We start from the raw sequence: 25,353 nt of genomic DNA on the forward strand, positions 1-25,353 counted from the left end.
GTGGAGATTTTGGTACAAAAAAAAAATATTGTAGGAATAAGGTGCATTGCAAAACAATTATCTGGTAATGTTTCCACCCCACCCACGTGGATAGCCACGTGTATTAGTACTGTTGAAAATTTTATATGATTTTCTCCGTTACAATCCCCCCTTTTTATATAGACTATTTGCCTCGTAGAAAATAGACAATCTAATAATTCTAAACTGAAAATGCTAGGAAAATAAATTAAAGATGCTAGATAATCCCATACTACAATTATAACATTCCCCTCCCCTTCAAAAGGCCTAGTCCTCAAGTATGAAATTTGGAAGTTTTGGTCGAATCTTGTTGCATTTTTTTAAAAGGAGTTATAATAGTGGCACTATTACAAAAATCGTAAATAATAACGTTTGATTCTTTTGTATTTCTAAAAAGTGTCAAGGAATTCAATGAACAACGATGGTATAAATGAATAATGAAGCTTTATAAACAATAACGTTTTATGTATCATTGTTGCACTTCATAATTTTTGGTAGTTGTAACAAGTGTTATTGTCTCCTATTATTTATATGTACTCATATTTCCCCATTTCTCAAACATCTCGCCTCATCTCTCAAGCATCTTGCCTCATTGTCTCGTGTAGGAGTCATTGAGCAACCAATTTGTCATTCATTTTAACCATGCACCAATGAAACATTGCTATTAATTTTAGTTATATTCACTATAACAAATATCGGTTTTTGCCATAAAAGCATTTTTCATAAGTAAACAATGAATCATCACTATTATTGTGTTGTGAGTCTTGTGACAATAATTTTTTGGCATGAGGTTTATAGGCAAAAGCCCACCACTAAAAGTTATCTACTAATCTCCTGTATGGTTACAAAAATTTGAGTGTTTGTAGCAAAATTAAAATTATCTATGAATAATCATATTTTATGATAAAAAATTTATCACAAAAATAACAAAATTTTGTCGATAGACCGCACCATTTTGTCACTAAAAGGAATATTTGTTTATAACAAAAATAATACAAGTTTGTCATCAAATATATATTTTTCATGAAAAATGTTTTCATCACAAAAAATGTATCTTTAGTGACAAATCCAATTTTACAACTTTTATGACAAAAATAATACAATTTCGTCACCAAATACATATTTTTTTATGAAAAAAGTTTTCACTATGAAAAATGTATCTTTAATGACAAATCCAATTTTGTTATAAAATATTTTTTAAATATAATTTATTTTAGAATGTTTTATACCCCTTATGCCTATCAAGACATTTTAAGCCCTAATCTTAACTTGTAGTTATTGTGATTTGAACTCAACTTTTATTTTGTAAGCATTTCCTTTTGTTATCTCGTCTATAAACCAATCAATCTTCAAAGTGTTTATTGTATTTTTAATTGAATTCACCATCATTTTTTAGTCATACCAATGAAATAATAAAAGAATGAGAAAAAAATTAAAATTTTCAAATCAAATTTTATAAATTTATTGATTCTTATTTGTATACAAATATTCTTATCTTTAAACAAAAAATTAATATATTAAAAAATTTAAATTTAAAAATAAAATTGTTTTATGTCAAAAATGAGAAATTAATTTCAAATTTTTTTTCTAAATTTTATCTTTTATGGGTGAAAAATAAAAAGTGTTTTAGCCATGATATTTATCCATCATGCAACATATATAAAAATATATATCACATTTATTTATTTATTTATAAAATATTTTTTATTATTTTAATTTTATTAAATTTAGATTTTATAATTTCTCTTTTTTTTTTTTTGAAGTATGTATCAAAACTCACTTTTCCTTATGTATTAAATAGCAAAAAGGAATTAATCTCTAGTATTTTGGTGCGATCGTGTTTTTTCATATTTAAAAATAATGATTAGTTGAGATTATCATACCAATTCTATAACATTTTTCAAGTAATTAATAAACAATATGCCTATCAAATAAGTATGCATTAAGAAATTATATCACATGCATCATTGAGAATTTGGCAATTGCATTTTATACTTGTCTTCATAAGGAATTTATAAATACCAATTATTTTAGAAAGCTTAGTGGTATAGATGTTCCCTCGTGTCAATTGTTGTTGGCAAGTCTCCCTCTTACGTGCCCCAGAGCAGAGACTTGAGTCAAAAGGTAAGAAGTCACCTCTATAGATTTTTTTTTTTTTTTCCTTTTTTTCTCTCTTATGTCTATTATTATTATTTTAAATTTTATTTTATTTTTATACTATTTGGACATCATTTGCACTATGTTTGGTTCTCAAAAAATTCAAAATAAAATAAATAAAATAGAGGAAAGACACAAAAAGAAATAAAAAGTGACACAAATAAAAAATAAATTCAAAATAAATATATTATTTTTATATGTTACTTTAAAATTCATTTCGCATATTTTTACTTTCCCATTAATGTAAGGATTAAATAATTTAAAATATATAAAATTTTAACTAATTTTTTTTTTCTTGGCATTTTCATATTAAAGTCAAATACAAAATATCATTTTTTAAAATATTTTTGTTCCTTAATACTTATTGGAACTAAACAGAGCCTTAAGGTTTTGTAATATTCATTTTTATTTTATTTTTAAATGTAAAAGGAATATGAAATTAAGCCTAGCACTCCCCTCTCATTCCTTTCATTTTCAATTTCTTTTTGTCATTTTTCATTCTTTTTATCTCTTATTCACTTTATTCTTTAAAATAATAAATTCTTTTAATACTTTATTTTTTTTAAACCTTTTTTAAAAACAATTATATTGCTTAAAGGTAAGGTCCAAATATATATATTTTATATATTATCATTTTCTATTTTTAAAAATAAAAAAATAAGAGTGTAACCAAACTATGCTTAATTTTTTATTTTAAAAGCAATTTTATATATTTTATGATTAATTTGATAGTCAATAAAAAATTATATACAATAATTATTTCTGTTTTTATGCTTGAAGTTTTTAGACAAAATTAATCTTTGGTGTGTATGAACTGTTGTATGTCCTGGGTGTGAAATGGTATTAGAATCACATTCTGCTTAAGAACCGAGTGGTATTGCAAGTTGGAACAATTTTTAATCAACAATTTAGTCTTGACTTAATTCGAATTGAATTTCCTATGAACGGCTTGGTAAGCCTAGATAGTGGTGTTTAAGAGTAGAAGGAACATAAGTCTCGTGTTGATCCACTTGTGGTGATCCTTGTTTAGGAAATTGTTTGAATTGATTAATGACAATATTGTGATTACTTTTTGTGACAATTATGTTGGGACGCCATTTGTTTTATCCAGGTTTGGACCGGTGTATTTTTGGCTCTGGCCAGCCGTACCACCGAGATTGGACTGGAATGGGCCATGAGGGCAACAATAAGGGGTAAGAGCCTTGTCGCCACTATGAGTTCGAATCCTGGGGAAGCCACTCTGGTCCTGGCCCATTCCGGTCCAATTCTGGTGGTACGGCTGGCCAAAGCAAAAAATACACCGGTCCAATCCCGGATAAAACAAATGACGTCTCAACAAATTAGTAATATTATAAGAAAATTAAGTAGATCTAGTTCTTCCAAAACTCTTAAGTCTAATGATAATTTTGCATCTTCATCTGATAATTCTGCACACACTTTACTTACACAAAATGTTATTAATAGTCAAGAAGTAAATATTGCACAAATAGAAAATCAATTAATAATTGGTTGATTCCACACATGAAAATTAATACAATATATCAACAAGGAAATTTCAAATTTAGTCAAAATTATTCAATTAAAACTAAGAAAAAACTATTTTTCTTAATCAATATTTAGAAATCATTCAATTATTAAGCCAAAACCCTATTAATCATCATAGAAATAAATTTAATTATATTCATATAGGATTAGTTCAAGTTGCAATAAAACTCTTATTTCGCTTAAGTTTAGATATTCCTATTTTTGTCTGTCTAAGAGACGTTAGGTCAACAAAATTTACTGATTCTGTCCTCAACATGATTGATTCAAACCTTACAAATGGTCTCGTTTATTTTAATTATTTTCCAAACTTTTCTATGAACATAAATGATCCAAGTATTTTCTCAAGTTTAACTTTAAACATTAAAACCAAAAATATGAATTTTGTAGAAGAAGCCCAAATATAGCAATAATTTATATGATATATTATAAAGTCATGACTACTCGATTAATTCCTAGAGTTGTGTGTCAATCTGTCAAATATGAAACATTATTATTATAATATAATCCTAACAATACTTGAGCCTTTGTTCCTAAAAAACTAAAATGAAATGAAATTATTCAAGGAGGTCAATGAGAATTAAAAGATTTAACAAATTCAAAACCAATAAAACCTTTAACAACCCCTTCAAAAATTATACAACACATAGATGGTATTATTCAAATAAAATTTAGTCCAATTTCAAAATATTCATTTAATCAATATTTTATTTTTGCAGGATCTTCTATTTCAAATACAAATTTAAATAGTGTCGATTTTACTCAAAAAAATCCTATTCCTCTAACAATTAAACTACACAAATCATTATCTTCAACATTTAACTCAACAAATAACAAAAATTTCGGGAAGATAGGAGAAACATCAAAATCAATTTTTTCTTCAACTTTATCATCATCATCATCATACTCTGCAAAGTCTCTAGATCAACCTTTTATTATTCCTATAAATGCTGCAAAATCAAATATACAACTAGTTACACCAATATAAACAATGTTAAAAGAAATACAACTTAGATTAGATAAACTCAGTATTAATGACATTAATTAAAACAAGAATCAAATTTAAACTATAACAAAAAGAAAATCAGAAGTCAATAAAATAGAAGAACAAATCAAAATGTCTCTAGATCCAACAGTGAAACCCTCTCAACAATTAATGCAATTTCTAATAAATTTGTAAGTAGAAAAAGTTATTATTCAAAACCCTTTTTCATAACGTTTAATTAGAAGAAATAAATTATCTATTAACGGTTAGTTATGATGGTAGTAGTTTTTATGAATTAAATATATATGGAATGAGTGAATATCAAACAACTAATTTACTTCATGAAATGATGATGATTGCTAATGCTTATAGAATTAAGACTAGTAATTATGATTTTCATGCTGCTGGTGCTTTAGTCATATGTTTTACTGGCTAGCTTAAAGGTTGGTGGGATCATTATTTGAGTCAAAATGGTAGAGAATACATATTAAATGCAAAAAAGACAATAATAAAAAAAGGAACATATGTCCAAACTTATGAAGAAAATGTTGTCAATACTTTAATATTTATAATAACAAAATATTTGATAGGAAATCTAGTCTATTTTCAATAAAGAACTTTTGAAATCCTTAATAATTTTAGATGTCCTAAACTTCCAGATTTTAAGTGGTATAGGGGTATGGTCCTAGTTAAAGTTATGTCAATACCTGATTATGAAAGTTATTATTGAAAATAAAAATTTATATATGGTTAACTTCATTTACTGAAAATGTTAGACAAATAATAAGAAATATCCATAATGGAAGAATTTCTTATGAGTCATTAACATGTAGAGAACTAATTACTTTTTTTAATAATGAAGGTTTAGCTTTTTGTATAAATCTTAAATTAAAGAGTCAAAAAAAAAAAAAAAAAAAACAAGATAGTAAGAAAGAATTAAGAAAATTTTGTTCATATTAAGGGTATGATATAATAATAGCCCCTTCAAAAAAATAAAAAAGAATAAACAAAATAATGTAAAAGGTAAAAAAACATTCAATTGAGTCAAAATTCCAAAAGAAATTTGTAAAATTTAATCCCAATATATCAAAATCATCAAGTAAATCAACTTTAAAAAGGAAAACACCAAAAATAAACTAAAAAAGATTGTCAATTATAAAACAAGAGCAATTCATTAGAAATAAGTGATAAACTAAAAAATTTAATGACATGACTAATGATTAGTTAATAAAATGAAGATTCAAGTGAAGATTACGAATAAAAAAAAAGATAATCAAATATTAATAACACAAGAAATATCAAGTGAATAGTCAAGTCAGGATGAAGATGAATCAGATGATAAAAAATAGTGTGACGGTATTTGTGCATGTTCTTATAAATCGATAAATTTGGTTTCAAAAAATTTAAAAACTCTTTTAAATATTCTTATTCGCAATTATGTGCCCCTCGTAAATTCAATATAACTTCAATTTTGGTATATTAAAGTTAAACTCATTAGATATCTTATTCATGCTTCAAAAGATAATCTCATTAGCTCTTTGTTCTTTAATGTAATCTAGGTTATTTATTAACAAATTATGGTTCTTAAAGTCTTCCAGTTTATTTTCTAATCCATAAGACTGTATTTAATTTTTCTAAGGATTTCCGTTGTTTTCTCTAGATTTCTTCTAAATAGTCTATATTATCTATATTTTTCTTCATGAGTTTGTTTTTATGTTATTGCAAGACTACGTTTGTTATTTTTAATTGCGTTTCTACCAAATATTTTAACTGTTTTACCTATTGGGTTTGCAGATGAGGGTTTGTGAATTTTCAATATTTTATAATCAGATGAACTAATATATAAATTATCAATATATATATATTAATTAAGGTTTTTGTAGTAAAAAGTTCGTCAAATGATTATTTTATAACTACTTCATATTCACACAAATATTTAAGAGAGGTTAGGTTTTTATTATCTCTAATTAAATATTTTACAGTGGTCCTTAAAGTATACAATTTATCATAATTTTCTCTGAATTCTTTACATTGAATATACAATCTATTGTCAAGTTTTTTTACGCGATCATAATCTAAATTATATATACCAGGAAGATAATGAATAGAAGACTTTAATTCATATCAAATTAGCAGACTAAATAAAAAGATTAAGTAAATATAATCAGACTTTTAATGAGGCAAGATAAAGTTCGGTACTCTGAAAATTTAATTTGAATCAAGAGTTACTTGTCTTGATTAATATACTAACAATATATATAATAGCTCAGATACCAAACTTTTACAAAGTCAAAGCAAAGCTTTGGAAATTCAAGTTGAAAATCAAAGTGTAAAACCATGAAAAATAAAGTTTAAAACCAAAGCTAGTGTGAACACATTTATTATATAATTTATTTAAAGCAAATATTTTCAACATAGGAATATATACCATGTGAAAGTATTTATTGCATAGTAAAGATGATTTTTTGAAAACAAGATATCTTTTTTTTTTTTTAGCTCAAGGTAAAATCCCCCTTCTAACCGGACAAAGTTTCCATAACACACTAAATTTATGGCAAAACGGGTTATAGGTCAAGGGTTAAGATTTAGAGTGCATTTGACAGTAATTTTGGAAAATATTTTGATATTTATAACACTTGAAATTTTTTATTTTTTAATTATTAGAAATACTAAAAACACTTATAAAAATCATTGCTAAACGCACTCTAAAGACTCTGGTTTTAAAATATGATTTTACACTAAAAACTTTTTCAATAACCCATATATATATATATACTTATTTATTTATTTGACGAAGATATTATGTATATATAGGATCCATGTATATTGCAGACATTTATTTAATAAATTTTCTATATTTTAAATGAAAATATAAGAATGTAAAACCATTTTGCCGAAGAGATTTTTATAAAAATATAACCAAAATTTTGATATATCTATCATAAATATTAATATCATATTCTTGAATTATTAGTATATTATGTCATTTTATTTATTATTTACAAATTATTTAAAGAAAATAATTTATCTCAAAATACTTTTGTTAATAATGAATATATATAGAAAACTTCTCAATATAATTTAAATTATTTAATTAAATATGGTAAAAACTAATTTATAAAAGTTTTGTACCTTTAAAATAATAAAATCAAATATTCAATAATTATTAAATACCTTTTGAAGTGCTAATTTTTTTTACCCTCCATATAAAATTTTTGTTCTTTTAAAACTTGTATTAAAAAAATCAATCCATTAAAAATAACACAATTTTAAAATATATTATAAATCATTACTCTTTATCATAAATAATAATTAAAATTAATTTTTAAATATTAAATAATCCAATATCTAGAGTTACCAATATACACTTTGATTTAAATAATTTAGTTGAAATAATAATTAGATAAAAGTTGAAATGATTATAAGAAACAAATGTATATATAAATTTAAGTTTTTAATATTTTTTATACAATAAATTTATTATTTAAAAACAAAAAAATAAAAATGACTATACACATATAATATTAAAAAAAATTATATATATATATATATATATATATATATTTATTTATTTATTTATTTATATTTTTATTCAACTTTTTAAGTTAAGTACATGTATCAAAAGTTGACATTAGCAATGGGTACCGCATAATTTTCTAAATATTTAGTGACAAGGAAGACGCAATTCATGCATCGCTGCTCACCGAATACGTATATTATTAGAAGCTGTATTCGGTTACACCAATAAATGCCAGTTAAAATTCATTCACCATAAATTTTAAATTTATTTGAGTATTTCGTTGTATGGGTTTTAAAGGTAAATTATTATCTATAAATAGTATTAACTCTATACATGCATGTGTATTCATTTGTATTTGCCTCCGAAACTGCAGGGACAAAACAAATTAAATTTTACTTAAAATATTATTTCAAATTAAATTAAGGCCATGGAGAAATAATTTTTTTTTGGTTAAAAGTAATGACATAATGTCCCCATATGAAAATAGTTTTTATTCATGAAAATAATTATTAAAAATATAAAAAAATGCACAAAGATGAGGACGGGTTTCTCATGGTACTGGATCCATTGGTTTCGGAAAGTATTAAAAAAATAAAAAATGATTTTGATTTTATAATAAAAAATATAATTAAAATTTATATATATTTAAATTATTTAATTTGTATACAATAGAAGGAATAAGTGAAATAAATTTTTAAATATATATAAAAGTAATTCATTAATTTTAAAATTATTATTAATTTTTAAAATTTATTCTTTCCCATTTTTTCTCGAATTTTCCTAAAAGCAAACATAGTGGAGGGTGACTTTGAAAAATGGAATCAAGTATTATTTTGCGTCATCTTGTTATATTTAAAATTATCACTGAAATAATAATAAGAATTGATTTAAATAATGGGAGATTTCCACCCATTGCCTTCCTAAGAATGAATGACATTGAACCCATTGTTTAAAATAATAAATATTGGATCACACTCAGCCTCATGATTGCCTACACACACTCAGCCAACTCCATAGGGTCAACGTATTCGCTCTCTACTTCAAGTTACTATCCATCACAGCAGTTGTTCCTATTCTTATACTACTTTAAAAAATAAACCACCAAGAAAAAATAAAAAATGGTTAAATTCAAATACTAAGTGGTCGGTGATGTAGTTTTAAGTGTGCCACGTGGAAGAAATCCTGCCATCGTCAACTACCTCAGCAACGTGGGTTGTAATTGGGTGATGGCGCCACAAATCTCCATCGTCCTGAATTCCACACGAACATGTGAAGGGGGGGCACCACATGTGATCGAGGCTGGCCGACCACAGATGTAACGGAGAAGATGGGGTCCACTTTATAGTACACGGTACGATCTGGACACCACATTCCCACTCATGGAAATGCAACCCACAGAATCGCATCCCACAAGAGCTGCATGAACAGCAGTTGAATCGCCACGTCCAAGCCCCAAAGGCCAATTTCTTCATGCTGCCTTTCGCTGCCACTACACTTGGGGCCTGTTTGGTTGATCCGAATCAGAGATCCGGCCATCCAAACACCGTAAAACGCTCCAGTGAGCTGTGAAATTGTTTTTTCGTTCTTATTCGGCCAGATCTCTTTATATTAAAAACTTTACCTTTTCATAATATTCCATACACTATCACCCCCATCAAGAAAATTTTATCAAATTCACAGATGGACAATAGAATAGCGGTGGTTTTTAATTTTTATTTCTATTTCCTTGTTTATAATTTATACGATAAAACACGAATAAAAAAATAATAAAGCTTAATTTAAAATGCTATATTTTTTATTTAACATATGATTATCACGTTTTCAATATAATTTAATGTATTCATTTATTAACTAAATTTTATTAGATTTTTTATTTAATTTTAAGAGAAAAAAAAATCAAAATTGTATGTGTCCAAAAAAATGGACCTGCTCTTAATAGTAGAATTTACGCTGAGTTTAACAATTTCGCGATACAATAAACGTATGACAATAATATAATCAATCAGCGTCTGCCACGTCAAATGTGTGTCCCACTTTTTTGTGGGGCTCTGAACTTTTCACTTAATTCCAATTGAATCCTGCCTCACACTGCACAAAATAAAAAACGTCCATGAGAGAAGTGAAAGGGAGAGGGAAGCGCCAATTTTGTAATTAGAAAACAATCCAAGGGCATCATGCAAAAAACCCAATATTAAAATGACAGCGACGCAGAGAGGCAGCAGCCAAAAGAGCCATCCAAACAAGAGCGTCCTCTTAAAGGACCCCCCACCCTTGCGCTTGTGGCTTTCTCTCTCTATCTCTCTTAGCTTTTTTCCTCTACAATCTCATCCTCACAGATTCATCATCCGCTTCTCGATCCACCACTGTAAGTCCCCAACCTCGCTATTCAAACCCTAATTTCTTCTCCGCATCTCTCGATCCTTCCCGCTTCTCCAAGATCCCCAATTTTTATTTGTTTATTTCTTATTTTATTTCTCACTTTATTTTTTCTGATTTTTTTTGGTAATCCGTGCATGTGTTGTTTGATTTCGATTCGCAGTCTGGTTCTGATTTTGTGTGTTTATTTATTGGAATGATTTGATGATTTTTGGTTCTAGACTTTTTGCTCTTCTTTGTGCGATTTGGTTTGGTTTGATTTGATTTGATCTGCAATGTTTTTGCGGGGATGGTTCCTCGATCTGCTTCTGAATTTTGCATTTTTTTCGTTTTTATGATCTGTGTGATGCGGAATGGTGATGCCGATAGAGGATAAGGGCTTTTAGGGTTGGATTTGTGATTTGTAAAACGAGGTCAAGTTGTGTCAGTGGAACACCTTGATAGGGTTTTTTGTCATTTTTTTTGGCAATTTGTTTATTTACTTATAATCTCCTTAATTCTTGGCAAAATTTTAATTTAGCGATATTTAGGAATGGGAATGAGGAAGATGCAAAGTGGAAAATGGAATTACTATGAAATTTCCGTTGCATGTCAAGTAAATTAAACGCCGCTTCTCTTTTGGCTGTTTGATTACCTAGAAAGATGGGAAAAGAAACGGGTTGGACTTTTAAGATGTTAGGGTTTTAACCATTTGGGGCTCTATAAAATGAAACCCACCCTTTAGCTGTAGGTAATATGACCTTTATTGCTTGGCTTATGATATAGGTGCGCTTTTCATTTCTTGGTTGACAAAGAAAGTTAAACCCTAAAGATTTACTGTTGTCTTTTTAGCTCTTTTAGTCATTTTGGTATCCAAACTGAACATCTGGGTCTAGTGGAATTGAGAATCTGTATGTTTTACTCCTCTTGGTGGTGGGTGTATTGGTTAAACTAATGCTGGTACTGGATGATGGTTTGTTTCTTTTGTGATGGGCGTATACTTTAATTCCTTGTTAATATTTTATTTTGTGTTCTCTTGTCCATTGATCAGGACAACCATGAGTGACGAAGGAGAAAAGACTTGCCCTCTCTGTGCTGAAGAGATGGATTTGACTGACCAGCAATTGAAGCCATGCAAATGTGGTTATGAGGTTTGAAACACTTGTCTTTATTTACACTTTTGCTTTATGTGGAAATGGTTCTTTGTTACTTTCTTTGAGTGTAAATGGTTCTTTTTGGCTATGGGTCTAAAGCTCCCATAGCATTTGTTTAGTTTAGGAAGAAGATGCAGAAGAACAATTAGAAGGAAGGTGCAATAGCAGGATGTAACACTCATCTTTCCCATGTTTTTATCATCAAACCTACCCATTGCTGCTGCTGCTTCAGTTCTCATTTCCTTTTGTTGTTGTTTCCCCTTCATTTCCCTTCTTTTTAGTGAATGGTGATAGATACAGGGAAAGAATTGAGAAGGATACTGAATCCTAATATGTAATCCATTCTTCATCATTTATGAGCTTATTGGACAATTTTTATGATGCTTAACGAGGATATGACAAAGAAAACCACCTAGAGATTGTCATTTTTTGTTCAAGAGAGGATGATAAATGTTAATAGAATCAGGTTCTTTTTGGTTGTGAAAAGAATACAACTTTGGTAAATAATTTGTATATACAACTTGTTAGATCCCATAGTTTCCTTTCCTGCTAGGTTCTTCAAATTTTGTTGGTAGACGCCTTCCCTTCGTGATGCATGCTGATTACTAATCCTTTCCACGAAGCAGTTTTGTTAAATGGAAATGGTTAATATGATTCTGGGTTTGAGTTGATTGGATTGAGGTGTTAGTCTACTTTAGCTCTTTGGCATTTATATATAGGAGATTTTCAAGTCATAAAATGCCTTTTGTCAAGATTGCCACAAGTTCTGTATAATTTAGTACCTGTGGAACCTTGGAGGAGTGAATCAAAATGATGCTCCCCTACCAGATGTTTTCGACTTTTTCTTAATCACATTGTATTGCTTCAAAGCTATGTTCATTTGGATTGATTTGGTCTTATGCCTAGCATTCCCTTCCTTCAGCTACACACCATATTGAACCATTTGTATCTGATTTCATCCCTTATTCATCAACTGGAAAGCCTTAAAATTGTTTCCACTCCATTTGTAATTCTGCTTGTGTGTCTTTACAGATATGTGTTTGGTGCTGGCATCACATAATGAACATGGCTGAGAAGGATGAAACAGAGGGTCGGTGCCCTGCATGCCGTGTCCCTTATAACAAAGAAAAGATTGTAGGGATGGCAGCAGACTGCAAGAGGTTGGCATCGTGTGGTTCTTACATTTTATCTGCCATGAAGGCCATGTGTTTGATGGCTGTATTTGTCATTTACTTTTACACCACAGGTTGGTGGCAGAAATCAATTTGGAGAGAAAAATGAAATCACAGAAGGCAAAAACTAAATTATCTGAAGGAAGGAAGCAACTTGGCAGTGTGCGAGTGATTCAACGCAACCTTGTCTACATTGTTGGATTGCCACTTAATCTGGCAGATGAAGATGTATGTAGTTTTCCTTCTTTCTCTCTCTCTCTCTCTCAATGTATGTGGTATCTAATCATGGTTTTATTTCTATAAGTAGCTTCTCCAGCGCAAAGAATATTTTGGCTTGTATGGGAAGGTTCTAAAGGTGTCCATGTCTCGGACAGCAGCTGGTGTCATTCAACAGTTTCCTAACAATACTTGTAGTGTGTAAGTTCAGATTTATCAAAATGGCTTTATCTCTTCATTGGATAATGTAAAATATAATGCATTTTTTTAAAACTGATATTCTTAGGGTGTTGATTGTTTTACAAATCCTTCACTCAAATATTTTGGTTGAGTTAAATTTCCTTAGCTACTACTTTTTATTTGTGAAGTTAAATTTCCTACCTTATTTCCGGTGCTTAAGGAATAAATTAATTGTTTTATTTGTTTAATGTTATATCAGTTCCTTTTGATATTATCTAATAACCTTTCACACATGCTTTATTGGAGTTGGATTTTAATCATGTGGCTAATCTATTGGCTTGCTTTAAGTTCTGCATTTGTTTATCAATTAAGAATATGGTGTTTTCAATTTATTTTGTTGCATTTAGATATATTACTTACTCAAAAGAGGAGGAAGCAGTTCGATGTATTCAAACTGTACATGGATTTGTTTTGGATGGTAGACCTTTGAGGTAAACACACATTTTCATTCATGAAACTTATTCAATGATTGCATGAATATCTGCATCATTAGTATCATCTTATTAAATTCTATTGCTTATGTAAATTATTTTGATATATTTTATGGATTTGGCAGGGCATGCTTTGGAACTACAAAGTATTGTCATCAATGGCTAAGAAATGTGGTATGAACTGTGAATATCTCATTACTTGGTTTATTGCCTTTTTATGAATCACTCTTGTGTGGTTGCTTCAAACGCATTTATTTTATTGTAATTGATTTTGCACTTCTTTTGGTCTAGCCTTGCAACAATCCAGATTGTCTGTATTTGCATGAGATTGGTTCACAAGAGGATAGTTTCACTAAAGATGAAATAATTTCGTCGTATACCAGGTGTGTCCACCTTATTTGTCTTGTAATGATTATGGATATCTGTTGTTGCTTTCTTTTGTTTTTGGTGTGAAATAAATATAAAATTTCGTATCCTCTTATAATTGCATATTTTCAGCATTTTGAGGAATGACTCTTAAATGCATAGTGTTGAACTGTTTCTTGTACAGCTTATGTGATGTGCACAAGAGTTCATGAAATGCTTATCATATGTTACAAAAACACTGATTTCTTCTTTCAGATAGGGGATTGATCATGGTCCTTGTATATCTTAATGGTTTTTCTTTGAGAGTTAAGTGCAGTAATATCTCGAAATTTTGTGAGGTGCCTTTTTTTATTGGGTTAAATATAGAATAGAAGATATTGAAGTTCCCCAATGCTTATTAACATAATAAAAACACCAGATCTATATTGGAATGAAAAATAGCACTAGTATGATGGTGAGTGGTTAGCATGGGTTTCTAACTGCCACAAAGACAAGTTAGTGATTATGATCACTTGAAATCTAAACCTTGTTTTTTTCTCCCTTGGCTTCAAACCTTAGTTTGTGATTATGATAATTGCTATAGCTGAATTAAAATGCTAATTTTTAAACATAAGCAAATTAAGATGTTTATTAAGAATAATACTTTTCAATTAGAACTTTTTACTAAAGAACTGCTTCAAGTGCAGCTGAATTATTAAATTTCAAATTTTGAGTTAGTTTTGGCATGCTTTCTTGTCCATTTTTCTGCCTGAATGTTGCATGGCAGCTTGATTGGATGATTGATTAACTAATTTATGGTTCTGAAGAAATAGGGTTCAACAAATTACTGGTGCTACAAATAACCTGCAACGGCGTTCAGGGAATATGTTGCCACCCCCAGCAGATGAGTATTGCAACAACAGCTCTGCTTCTATGGGGAAACCTATTACCAAAAATGCTTCAAATGTAAGGCTTTTGGTTTCAAGTTTCCACTTTTTCCCTACTGAGTATTATCTCTTCCATTTGTATTTTTATGCTTTGTCTGTTTTTAAATGCTATATTTTGTTATTCTAGATTAAAATCCATTGAACGTAATCTTCTGGTGTACAAGTACTCTTCCCCTGGTTCCCAAGCCTTTTAAGAGCATATCAATGCGATATATGGCTTGCGACTAGAGTTTGAGTGGTGGGATATTTATTGGGATGCAGTTTTTTGGCATTCGTTCTAATTGTAATTTGGTTGGATCCGTCTGCAGAATTCAGTGAGCATTGCTAAAGGTTCTCCTCCAAATAGTAGTTCTGGCAGATCTAATGCTCTTCCTGCTGCGGCCTCTTGGTATATTATCTGCATTTATCATCTCATTTTCTTATATTAGTTCCAGTCATAAAATTTTGAATGTATGTTCCAGGGGCATGCGCTCTTCAAATTCCCAGACAATGGCTTCAAGTCTGTCATGTGGAAATGGACCTTTCAAGCAGAAACCTGATTCATTTAGTGGTTCTGTGGCTTTCTCATCAGCAGTTACTAGCACAACACTGCCTCTTACAACCCAGGCTGTTGCATTGCACAGCGAAGTAGGGAAGAAGCCAACATTGAATGAAGAAAATCGCTTAATAAATCCTAAAGGTAAATTAGAGTCCCTGGAATCAATGAAACAGCATATTAGCATGGATACATCAGAGGGACTGATTACACCAGATGAAGCTCCTGCCTCTTTGCCTTTGGGTGGCCAGTTATCTTGTCCACCAACATCCAAGGATAATGACCGAGGCATTAGTCTATCTCCCAAAGTCACAAATTCTTCTGACTTCACTAGACAGCCTAATTGCTCTGGTTCAGAAAGAGAAGGCAATGTTGCTACTGATGGAAATTTGCATAATTTATTGTCTGATATGTCATCAATGAGCATTGATAGACAACTCAAGAGTGAGCATCCTGGTGTTCTCAGATCTAATTGTTCACTCTCCGATAACGGCTTGACTCAAACCCCTGGAAGTCAAGGTCTACAGCAATATTATGCTGAGCAATTTAAAGAATCTTTAACTTCACCTGTATCCAGGAAAGTTTCAACGACCATTAATGGTGTGTGTGTTCCAGATGAACAAAATGATTGGAGATCAGACTCACAGACTCAAGTTGTGCCAAATATGTGTTCTGAAATGGAAGATGATTTACTGTCCTTTGATAATCAAAGGCTGAAGGATTCAGAAGTTGTTAGTGGGACAACTTATTTGCCTAATTCATCACATCTGCTTCATCATTCAAATGATTTAAGGGGTAAATCTTCTCAACATAATGATATCCACAATGGTGTCAGTTTTAATGCAGACCCCATATTTGTAGGCAGGAAATTTAGTGAAGGTTCGCTTACCCATGCACCAGGTGCTTCAGTGATATCTAATGGATTCCCTGAGAAGAGAGTGGGCAATTCTGCTGGTTTGGATAGGGCCAATGCAAGTACTACCATGGATGTGGGAGAGAACAGCATAATCTCAAATATATTATCATTGGACTTTGATGCATGGGATGACTCAATAACTTCACCTCAGAATTTGGCTCAATTGTTGGGTGAAAATGATAAACAGCATAGTTCTCTCAAAACATCAGGCTCCTGGAAAGTACAAAACAGCAATCAATCCAGGTTCTCTTTTGCAAGACAGGAGGAATCTAAAAATCAAGTATTTGATATCGAACCATCTTTCAGTAACATTGGGCAAGTGCCAAGGAATTGTTCTTTCAACCAGAATTTTGTTGAAAGCAGAGATCCATTTTTGGATAAACTTGGGAATGGTAGTCTTTTCTCTTCCAATATTTTTGGGGAATCTGACAATTTTGCTCCTGGCCATTCTGTTATCTCATCCAATAAAATATCTGGTGAGCCTTAATTGCATTTTTCAGAACTGAAAATTCTCTCTTTTGTTCGTTCGCTTTTCCTGGATATTTGTTAAATGATTATTGGCTGACACTTTAGGTTCCTAATAATCTGTTTTATTTTATATGGCTTTCTTTTTTCTTAATATATTTTGTTGATGTCCGCAATTAGATGTGTGTGCAGTTCATCTTCGTTTCTGATTTGGTACATTGGATAATGATGGAGTGTTATCTTGCGTTTAGTGGAGTGGATGCTGGAAAATGCCTCCTTTGTTTGTGATTTTAGTTAATTATGGAGTTGCTGATCTTTTATATTTGATTTTTGTGTTGTCTATGCCTTTTAGTGACACATTCGTAGTTATTTGAGAATTCTTACACAGCTCCACTGTATGTTTGGATCCTTTTCATGGGTTTCATGTTGCATCCTTTTTTCAGTGTGGACTGCTTTGCACCTGGATTCTCTTTTATGAGATGTCCATACCATGTATATCTCTATATGCTAGCAGTTGCTGGTTATAACAAATATGTATCTCTATGTGTTTGAACTGAAATTAGGTTGGTCAGGTAGTTGGTCATGGGTGATAACAATAAAACACTTTTTTTTTACTGCATGAACTCTAAATCATATATTAGTTTCCATAAAAATTTGATTTATTAAAACCAGTGATGTGGTTGAGTGCCCTATGTTGAAGACTGGTTTTTAGTCAAAATGTTTCAACAGGTGGCAATTTACAAAATTTTTGCATGTTTGTATTGTACTTCAAGTTGTGTGGCATATCTACTGTTTTTAGGTTCTTTGGTAGTTACAAATGTTATAGGGGATGCTCTCAAGGGAGATAGAGAGATATTTAGGAAGAGGACTAGTCTCAAGATAGAATGCAACTCACAGCCCTTATGATGTCACCTCTCCCTCTCCTTTGATGGTATTTTCGAAAGTATGAGATTATCATTAAGTTGAAATGTTTCTGATTTCACTTCTTCTCTCCTCCTTTACACACATAGACAACATGGTATTGGTTTTCAGATATAATTAAACCCTGTTTCTGAGTTTTTGGTGCATATTCATTATTCTGACTTCCTTTCCAATGTTTTTAAACAGCTTCCAGAGCTCAAATTTCAGCACCACCTGGATTCACTGTCCCCAGCAGAGCACCACCCCCGGGTTTTTCTTCTCATGAAAGGACAGAGCAGGCCTTTGATGCAATATCTGGTTGGTTATTGTTTAAATATATATATATTTTTAACAAGGTCTTTGGATTATCTTGCTTTGACTTTATCTTGCTTTTGTTATGTCATTTTCTAGGGAACCATTTACTTGACACATCCTCCTTGTTGAGAAACCCATATCAGACTCCAAGTGGAAATATTGCTAGTGCAGGAGATATTGAATTTATAGATCCTGCCATTTTGGCTGTTGGCAAAGGGAGGCTTCCGGGTGGGCTTAACAATCCAGCCTTAGATATGAGATCTAATTTCCATCCACAACTAAGTGCTTTTGAAAATGAGGCAAGACTTCAATTATTGATGCAAAGATCTCTCTCTCCACACCAAAATCTAAGATTTGCTGACATTGGGGAAGGTTTCTCTCCTCTTGGTGATGCTTATGGCATACCTTCAAGGCTTATGGAGCAATCACAAGCCAGCAATATATCCCCATTCGCTCAGCTGTCGCTTCAGCAGTCTAGAAATGCAATAATGTCAAATGGCCACTGGGATGGATGGAATGAAATCCAGAGTGGAAATGACCTGAATATGGCGGAGCTTCTCAGAAATGAAAGGCTGGGATATAACAAATTCTATACTGGTTATGAGGATTCAAAGTTCAGGATGCCCCCTTCTGGCGATCTGTATAACAGAACATTTGGGATATAATTCGTATGGAAGTGTTTCTTACGCTTGCTTGTCAATGGATGTAAACAGGGAACCAAAAATGACTGGATCTTCAACAGCAGTGGAAGATAGGATGGATTTGACTCTTAACTGGTCTCATCATCGGGCAGCTTGATGAAGGATCAAACTCCCTGAAATATGGGTTTTTGGAAACTTGCGGGTAAGGATAAACCTTTTGTCTATATTTATAATGGAAGCAATTTTTGGCTGAAGGTGTGATCCCCAGGGTACCATATATTAGTGAGGAAATGGATGGATTTCTACAAGGTGGCTGGTCTTTCCTACACCTGGTGTTCACAAGTTTCACATTCCTTTATCACAGAATGGAGTTTCAGATCACCATTATTATGTTGTCTTATATTATGAGCATAATTCTTTAATTTATTTTTTCAGGTGAAGTGTAAAACCAAGATCTATATTTGATGTGAAGGTTGTAGAGCGTGCTGTACCTGATCGAATACTAACAGGTTGATCCTCCCCTTTGTTTTTGAGTGTTTGCTCAGTTTTAGAAAAAAGAGTATAATTGGATTCTACTCGCTAAACTAAAGAGATGAGATTCTGAAACAACTTTTTCTTTTTGATTTTCTTGTTACTTTTTCTTCTTTTTAATATTTTCTTTTGTCTATAATTACATGGATTCAAAAGGTAGATTGAAAAGCAGATCAATTGGGTTTGTTATAAAGCACTAGGTTGATGAATATATTTAAATAGTTGATTGAAAATTTTCAGAATAGATGAAGTTTTTATGCCCTTTGTATTTCTTAATGGGCCTGGATTTTAGGGAATGAAACAGAGTTTGGGTTGTGGCTGAAGCAAAGATTCCTTCTTCTCCAGTGCTGATAATCGGAGTAGTAAGAGCCCTAGTTATATGGCTCATTCTATACTTTGTGTAACATAGTGACAAATTGCTAGATAAAAAGGGATGCAGGCTATAATGTAATCCAAGTGATTAACAAAAGCAGGACGTATCTTGTAGATTAGGCCGATGGTATATGATTGTACAGTTTCTTCCCTGGTCCTAGTTGGTAAACAAAAACCTGATGCTATTGTTTTTCGGTTGCTACTTTTAATTGGTAAGAATGTATATGTTTTGGGATGAGGATGACTGTTCCGGGTTATATTTAAGAGATGAGAGATGTTAAATACATCCATCTTCTCTCTTTTTACATCCACCTTATTTGGAAAAACAGAATGAGATGGCTGTCAAAAGAGAAAATGTGGATGCATATAACATCTCTTTAGAAATCACTTGATTATTTCTTAATTTACAGAAGTGTACAGGAATCGGCTGTATTTACAAGTTGGGTTGTCAAAGTTCTTGGAGATTTTGGAATCAAAACATGCATGGGTGTCACATCTTTTAGGAAAGCCATTACCCAGAATCCATTTTTCATTCGTTATTATTTTCCTTTCATTCCCTTTTCTGAAAACTAAAAATAAACATTGCTGATGATGCACCATCACCTTTTTAATAATATGTTTGAATATGATCAATATTGAATATATTGGAAATTTGCAGGCTTATAAGAAATATATGAAAATTTTGGAAAAAAAATCAAATGATAGAACCAATTAATATTGAACATATTTTTTAAGTAAATGATGTATTTTTCATAAAACTTTTGATGATTGAGGTTTGAAAGGTGAGTAATGGAAATAAATTACATTATATTTAGACAAAAAAAATTAAAATAAAGAACTTTAAATTAATTCAAATTACTCAATTTTTTATTAATCAATTTTAATTTATGTGATTTTGTAATAAAATTATCTTTGCGCTTTTTTTTTATTTCAATCCATTTATAATAAAAAGTTAAAATATTAATTTTAGAAACATTTTTATTGCATTTTGAAGAAAAATTAAATTATTTAAAACTTTTTAAATAAGATTTTTTATAAGATATTTTATTTGAAAATTCAGTAAAGTCTCTAAAAAATTTATTTGACAAATTTTCGTTTTTATTCTATTTAAATCATTAAGATTATTAAAATTTGTATTTATAATTTATCTTAAAATTAATTTTTATTTAAAAATTATATTTTATACCATCTCCTCTCTAGGCCATGATTCAACGATTTTAAAAATAGCTTGAATTATTGTTAGGAGAAATAAGAATAAAAATAGTTTTAATTATTTTAAAAAATATTAAATAAGAATAATAAAAAAGAGGTTCATATCCTCATTCATGTATAATCCCTTTGCATGGAGAGCTAATATATACTTAATTCTTCTACTCTATCACCATCTTGTCTATTGTTTCATTTGGCCATATCATTTGGCTCTCACTTGGCCCAATACCTTCCAATTCTTCGGTGGTGTTTGTTTTTTTGGCTTTTTGCTAAAAACCATTTAGTTTTAGAATTTAAATTGTTTGTTTTTTTTACTTTTTCATGACTTATTATAAACTTTTTACTAAATAGAAAAAATAACACAATGGTTTTTTTTATTTTTTAATACTTAATAAAAATAAAATACTATAAAAACAAACAACCTAATATTTAATACTATTAAGTATTAAGGTTCTATTTAGAATTAAATAAAAAAAAAAACACCACCCTCTAGTTTTAATAGGGTGATTTGTAAAGATGCGTCACCTGACCCAGCACTTTTTGTAATCTAGCTAGGTGATATATCAAGATGTAGAACAAAGGCTTAGAATACATGGCTCGTGTCCAAATAAGTCCTCTTTCCCTTCACGAGGCACATATAAGAATTATTATTATTATTTTCACTCCTTTAATATTTGTTGTACCAATAAATAAATATTTGTTTGAACTTTTTTGGTGGTTGATCCTATTGAAACTATTAATGAACGACTATTTTAGTGATCTTATTATGTTCTATTGATATTATGACATTCTCGACACACTTTTGATTTGTGTGGAGCACACAATCGCATTTCAAACTTTTTCAAACATATTGTTGATTGCACATCTATTGCATATCTGTTTTAGGAGATTTTTCATAGAATACATTAGATATTCCCAGGGCCTAGAGGGCATGCTTTAAAGATTTTAAATTTCAAATTTTAAAAATAAAAAATTTTATTTTATTTATTTAAGAATTTTAGAAAGTAAAAAAATAGTAAAAATGCAAGTTTTAAGATTTTAATAAAATGAAAAATATTTATTATTTTTATATTTAATTTCAGTTAATGCTTATAAAATTAAATTTATTCAAATATAATTAAATGTTTGGAGTTTTAGGTTTGACCAATCACTAATTTATGAATAATTACACAAATATTTAAATTATATACTATTTAATGGTGGATGAAATTTAATTTCATTTAAATATTTGATATTTTATCAAATATATTTTTTTATTGCTCGATTATTTTTATTAGACTAATTTTTAAATTTTTAGATTTTTAGGTTTAATAAAATATTTATTAATTTACAACTAACTACTCAATTTAATGATAACATTATATTTATATCAAAGGTAACTTTTAAATATTATGAAAGCACTATTTATTGAGTTATGTGAGCCTATAATTGCATGCTTATTGCACATTGTATATGTTTCGTTTACGATTTTTTTAGAGAGTATGTTAAGTATTCCAAGGTGGCTTAGGGAGGCTTTTTTTTTTTAAATTCTAAATTAATTTTTTTTAAAAAAAAAAATTAATTAATTTAAGAATAATTTTTATGTGTTAGAAGTAAAACCGGTCTTAATGACCATCTTAAGTTTTCTTTTTTTAAAAGTTAAGTATTCTTTTCTAGAGTTGTAACTGAGCTGTAACTTAGCACAATAGTGAAATAGATGTAGAAGTTGTGGGTTTGGTGAGATGTCGTAATCTAAACCACTTCTCTATGATTTGTATGTTTGTTTCCTCGTTTGGTATATTTCCCTAATTTGTAATTCTTCGTATTTCTCCCCTAATTTACAATTTTATGATATATATAAAATTAGTAAATTAATGAACTGGAAGAAACAAAGGGTAGGTCAAGTAATGGTTGTAGTGGCATCAGCTGGTGGTAAAGGAATCATTTGATATATACGTACATATCAACATGATTTGTATTTACTTGTAGTTGTAGTATATAATGTGGATATATACATCCTTGTAGACCAGATAAATACACAACAGAGAAGGGGAATGTATACTTTTTGGTCCAAGTTTTGACAAGAATTAATACAACTCAACGCTTTCATTACCGAATTTGGTAGAATTTCTAAAATCTTATTCCTTCTCAATTTATTCTGTGGGGAGTATTAGGGCTTCTGGCCCAACCCATGGGAAGAGAAAAACTTCAAAACCCTGATACAGTAAAGAAGGGCTTCGGAATAGAACTTTTGATTGGGCTTAGCAACTGAAGTCCAGGGCAAGCACAAGTCCATTCTGGGGCCTGTAGATCCAGTGACCCAACCCAAACCAGCTCAGATATTGGGCGAGGAGGGGCACACCGAATTTGCAGGCTCTTCTCTATGTATTTGTGGAGGAAGCTGTAAGATGTGGGGTGGATTCTCCTGTCAAAACAGGAACATCTGCCACTGTTGCCTACTTGTTTTGAGTTGTAAATACAAAATAGTACCCACCTTTTTTCTTTTTTATTTTTCTTTTTTTATTTAAATTTTTATAATTTCTTTGCAGACTTTAAGACCCCAACTTCTTCTTTCCCATTTTTGGTGGCAGCAATATTCATACACCAAGCTCACCACCTACCTTTATTACTCTCAATATAATCATAATTTTCTTTCTTTTTTACATTTTAAGTCAAATTTGACACTAAAAACCATTTTAAAAGTACAAGGGTATTGCTTTTTCAAAATTTGTGACACATGAGACCTTTAATCGACAACCCAAAAGGAAATAAATTCCATATTTAATTTTAAAAATTGAATAAGCTTCTTTAATAAATAAAAGTGGAGAAAGTGGATGATAAGATAACATAAGTTAATCCAATGGGCATGGAAAGGACTTGTTGGTCTCCTTAAAATCACAATCTTATATGATATCATGAAATAGGCAGCCAAAAGCCTAAAGCAACGGGGTTGGGTTTGGGGACATTGAAAACCGAAAACTGACCTTACTTCACCATACCATGTCACCAGAGACAAAGTTGGAGACAATTGGTGGAACCCAAAGCCCACAAAAACATCGACATTTCCCCACCCATAGGGTGTCTGATTCAGTGCCACATATTTAATGTTTTTTAAATAGGAATACCCAAAAGATCTCAGATCTAATCATCTAAATGAACCCCACCAACCAAAAAAGCCCTAACCCTAGCACCAAACCTACCCATTACCAACCAAATTTATTTGGGGCCCATTAAAGAAAACCCATAAAAGAAAATTCCAACTAGGTTTGGGCCCACCATGTGTTGCAAAAACCTAGTGAAACCCATGGATGCTCTCCTCTTCATACTTCACTCCCCCCATTCAATCATGAGAGAGAGAGAGAGAGATTATTTTTCATGGGAGTGTTAAAAAAACCAAAGTGGTATAAATTAAAATATAGAAGGATATGTTTTTAAAATGTACTATATAATAGAAAATGAAGGATTTGTACTTTTGGTAAATTTAATTTCTAGAGAAAAAACAAAGAAAGAGACGATGGGGGTTGGGGGTGAATTCCCAATTGGCTCATTGTGTGTATGATAGAGGGCCCACTTATCTTTCTCTAGTGGAGGAGAGGCTTCCAAACCAAAGTACACTGTCCTCATATAGAAATTAATTCATGTCATCTCTTCATTTATTTCTCCTCTTTACCCCTCACAACATATAAGTTGTTGTGCTTCATTTTCCCACTTGAGAAATTAGTAAATAAGGTGTTTTGATAGGATTGAATTCTTCTATATTTAGCTCATTTCAGTGATTATAACTTAACTTAGCATTACAAGTAAGGTCCTAAAGACACTTTCTCTCTTTGATCAACAACTGATGTTTGAAACATTACCTATCAAAAGGAGTAAAAGATCCCAAAGGGGTGTTTCACTAATAATCAAGCTATCCTCGATAATACATTTTGCATATTTAGGACGCTTCATTTATTTATTTATTTTTGTTTTATCTATAAGCATATCAACGACAAAGTCATTATGTTATTTTCGATCATCTTTTCTAATGTATTGATTGAATACGTTTGTTCTATTAGTATAAAATTTCATCAAATATATATATTTTTTTTTTGGGTTACTTTTCTTTGTAATCAAAATAAAATAAAATATTTAATAAAATTTCAAATCAATGTATTTAATCAAATTTCAAAGAGAGGTTAGTGAAATTAAACCTATTAGAGTACAATGAAAGTTTAATTAAATATAAATAATTTTTTGAATAAGATAAAAATAAAAAGAAAATTATACCTTTATTTATTTTTTTAAAAAAAGGGATTGGACAAAAAATACAAGAATAGAAGAAAACAAGAAATAGGGGATGGGAGAGCTAGCTTTGTCATTTTACAAGTTGGGAAGAAGGGATGGGGGAGAATATTAAAGAAGAAAAACA

General features: G+C 30.3%; 1 protein-coding gene across 3 annotated transcripts; it reads left to right on the forward strand.

Annotated features, from left to right (window-relative positions):
• Positions 1 to 10,380: 10,380 nt before the first annotated feature.
• On the forward strand, positions 10,381 to 19,629 carry LOC100267264 (general negative regulator of transcription subunit 4). Of its 3 annotated transcripts, none has more exons than XR_009465830.1 (14): positions 10,381 to 10,587; positions 11,629 to 11,728; positions 12,764 to 12,891; positions 12,978 to 13,131; positions 13,211 to 13,320; positions 13,707 to 13,790; positions 13,916 to 13,964; positions 14,082 to 14,173; positions 14,963 to 15,101; positions 15,391 to 15,470; positions 15,544 to 17,009; positions 18,106 to 18,216; positions 18,310 to 19,056; positions 19,290 to 19,629. XR_009465830.1 is itself a non-coding variant. In XM_059737433.1 (13 exons), exons 2-13 carry the CDS (start codon positions 11,636 to 11,638, stop codon positions 18,876 to 18,878), a joined length of 3,069 nt encoding a protein of 1,022 aa, XP_059593416.1. In that variant the 5' UTR covers positions 10,443 to 10,587; positions 11,629 to 11,635; the 3' UTR covers positions 18,879 to 19,629. The 3 variants fall into 3 exon arrangements, 1 of the variants encoding a protein (XP_059593416.1); XR_009465831.1 differs by having other exon boundaries at positions 10,443 to 10,587; positions 14,969 to 15,101; XM_059737433.1 differs by having other exon boundaries at positions 10,443 to 10,587; positions 14,969 to 15,101; positions 18,310 to 19,629.
• The last annotated feature ends 5,724 nt before the right edge of the window (positions 19,630 to 25,353 follow it).

This window comes from Vitis vinifera, chromosome 6, assembly GCF_030704535.1.
Source record: "Vitis vinifera cultivar Pinot Noir 40024 chromosome 6, ASM3070453v1".
NCBI classification, from domain to species: domain Eukaryota; kingdom Viridiplantae; phylum Streptophyta; class Magnoliopsida; order Vitales; family Vitaceae; genus Vitis; species Vitis vinifera.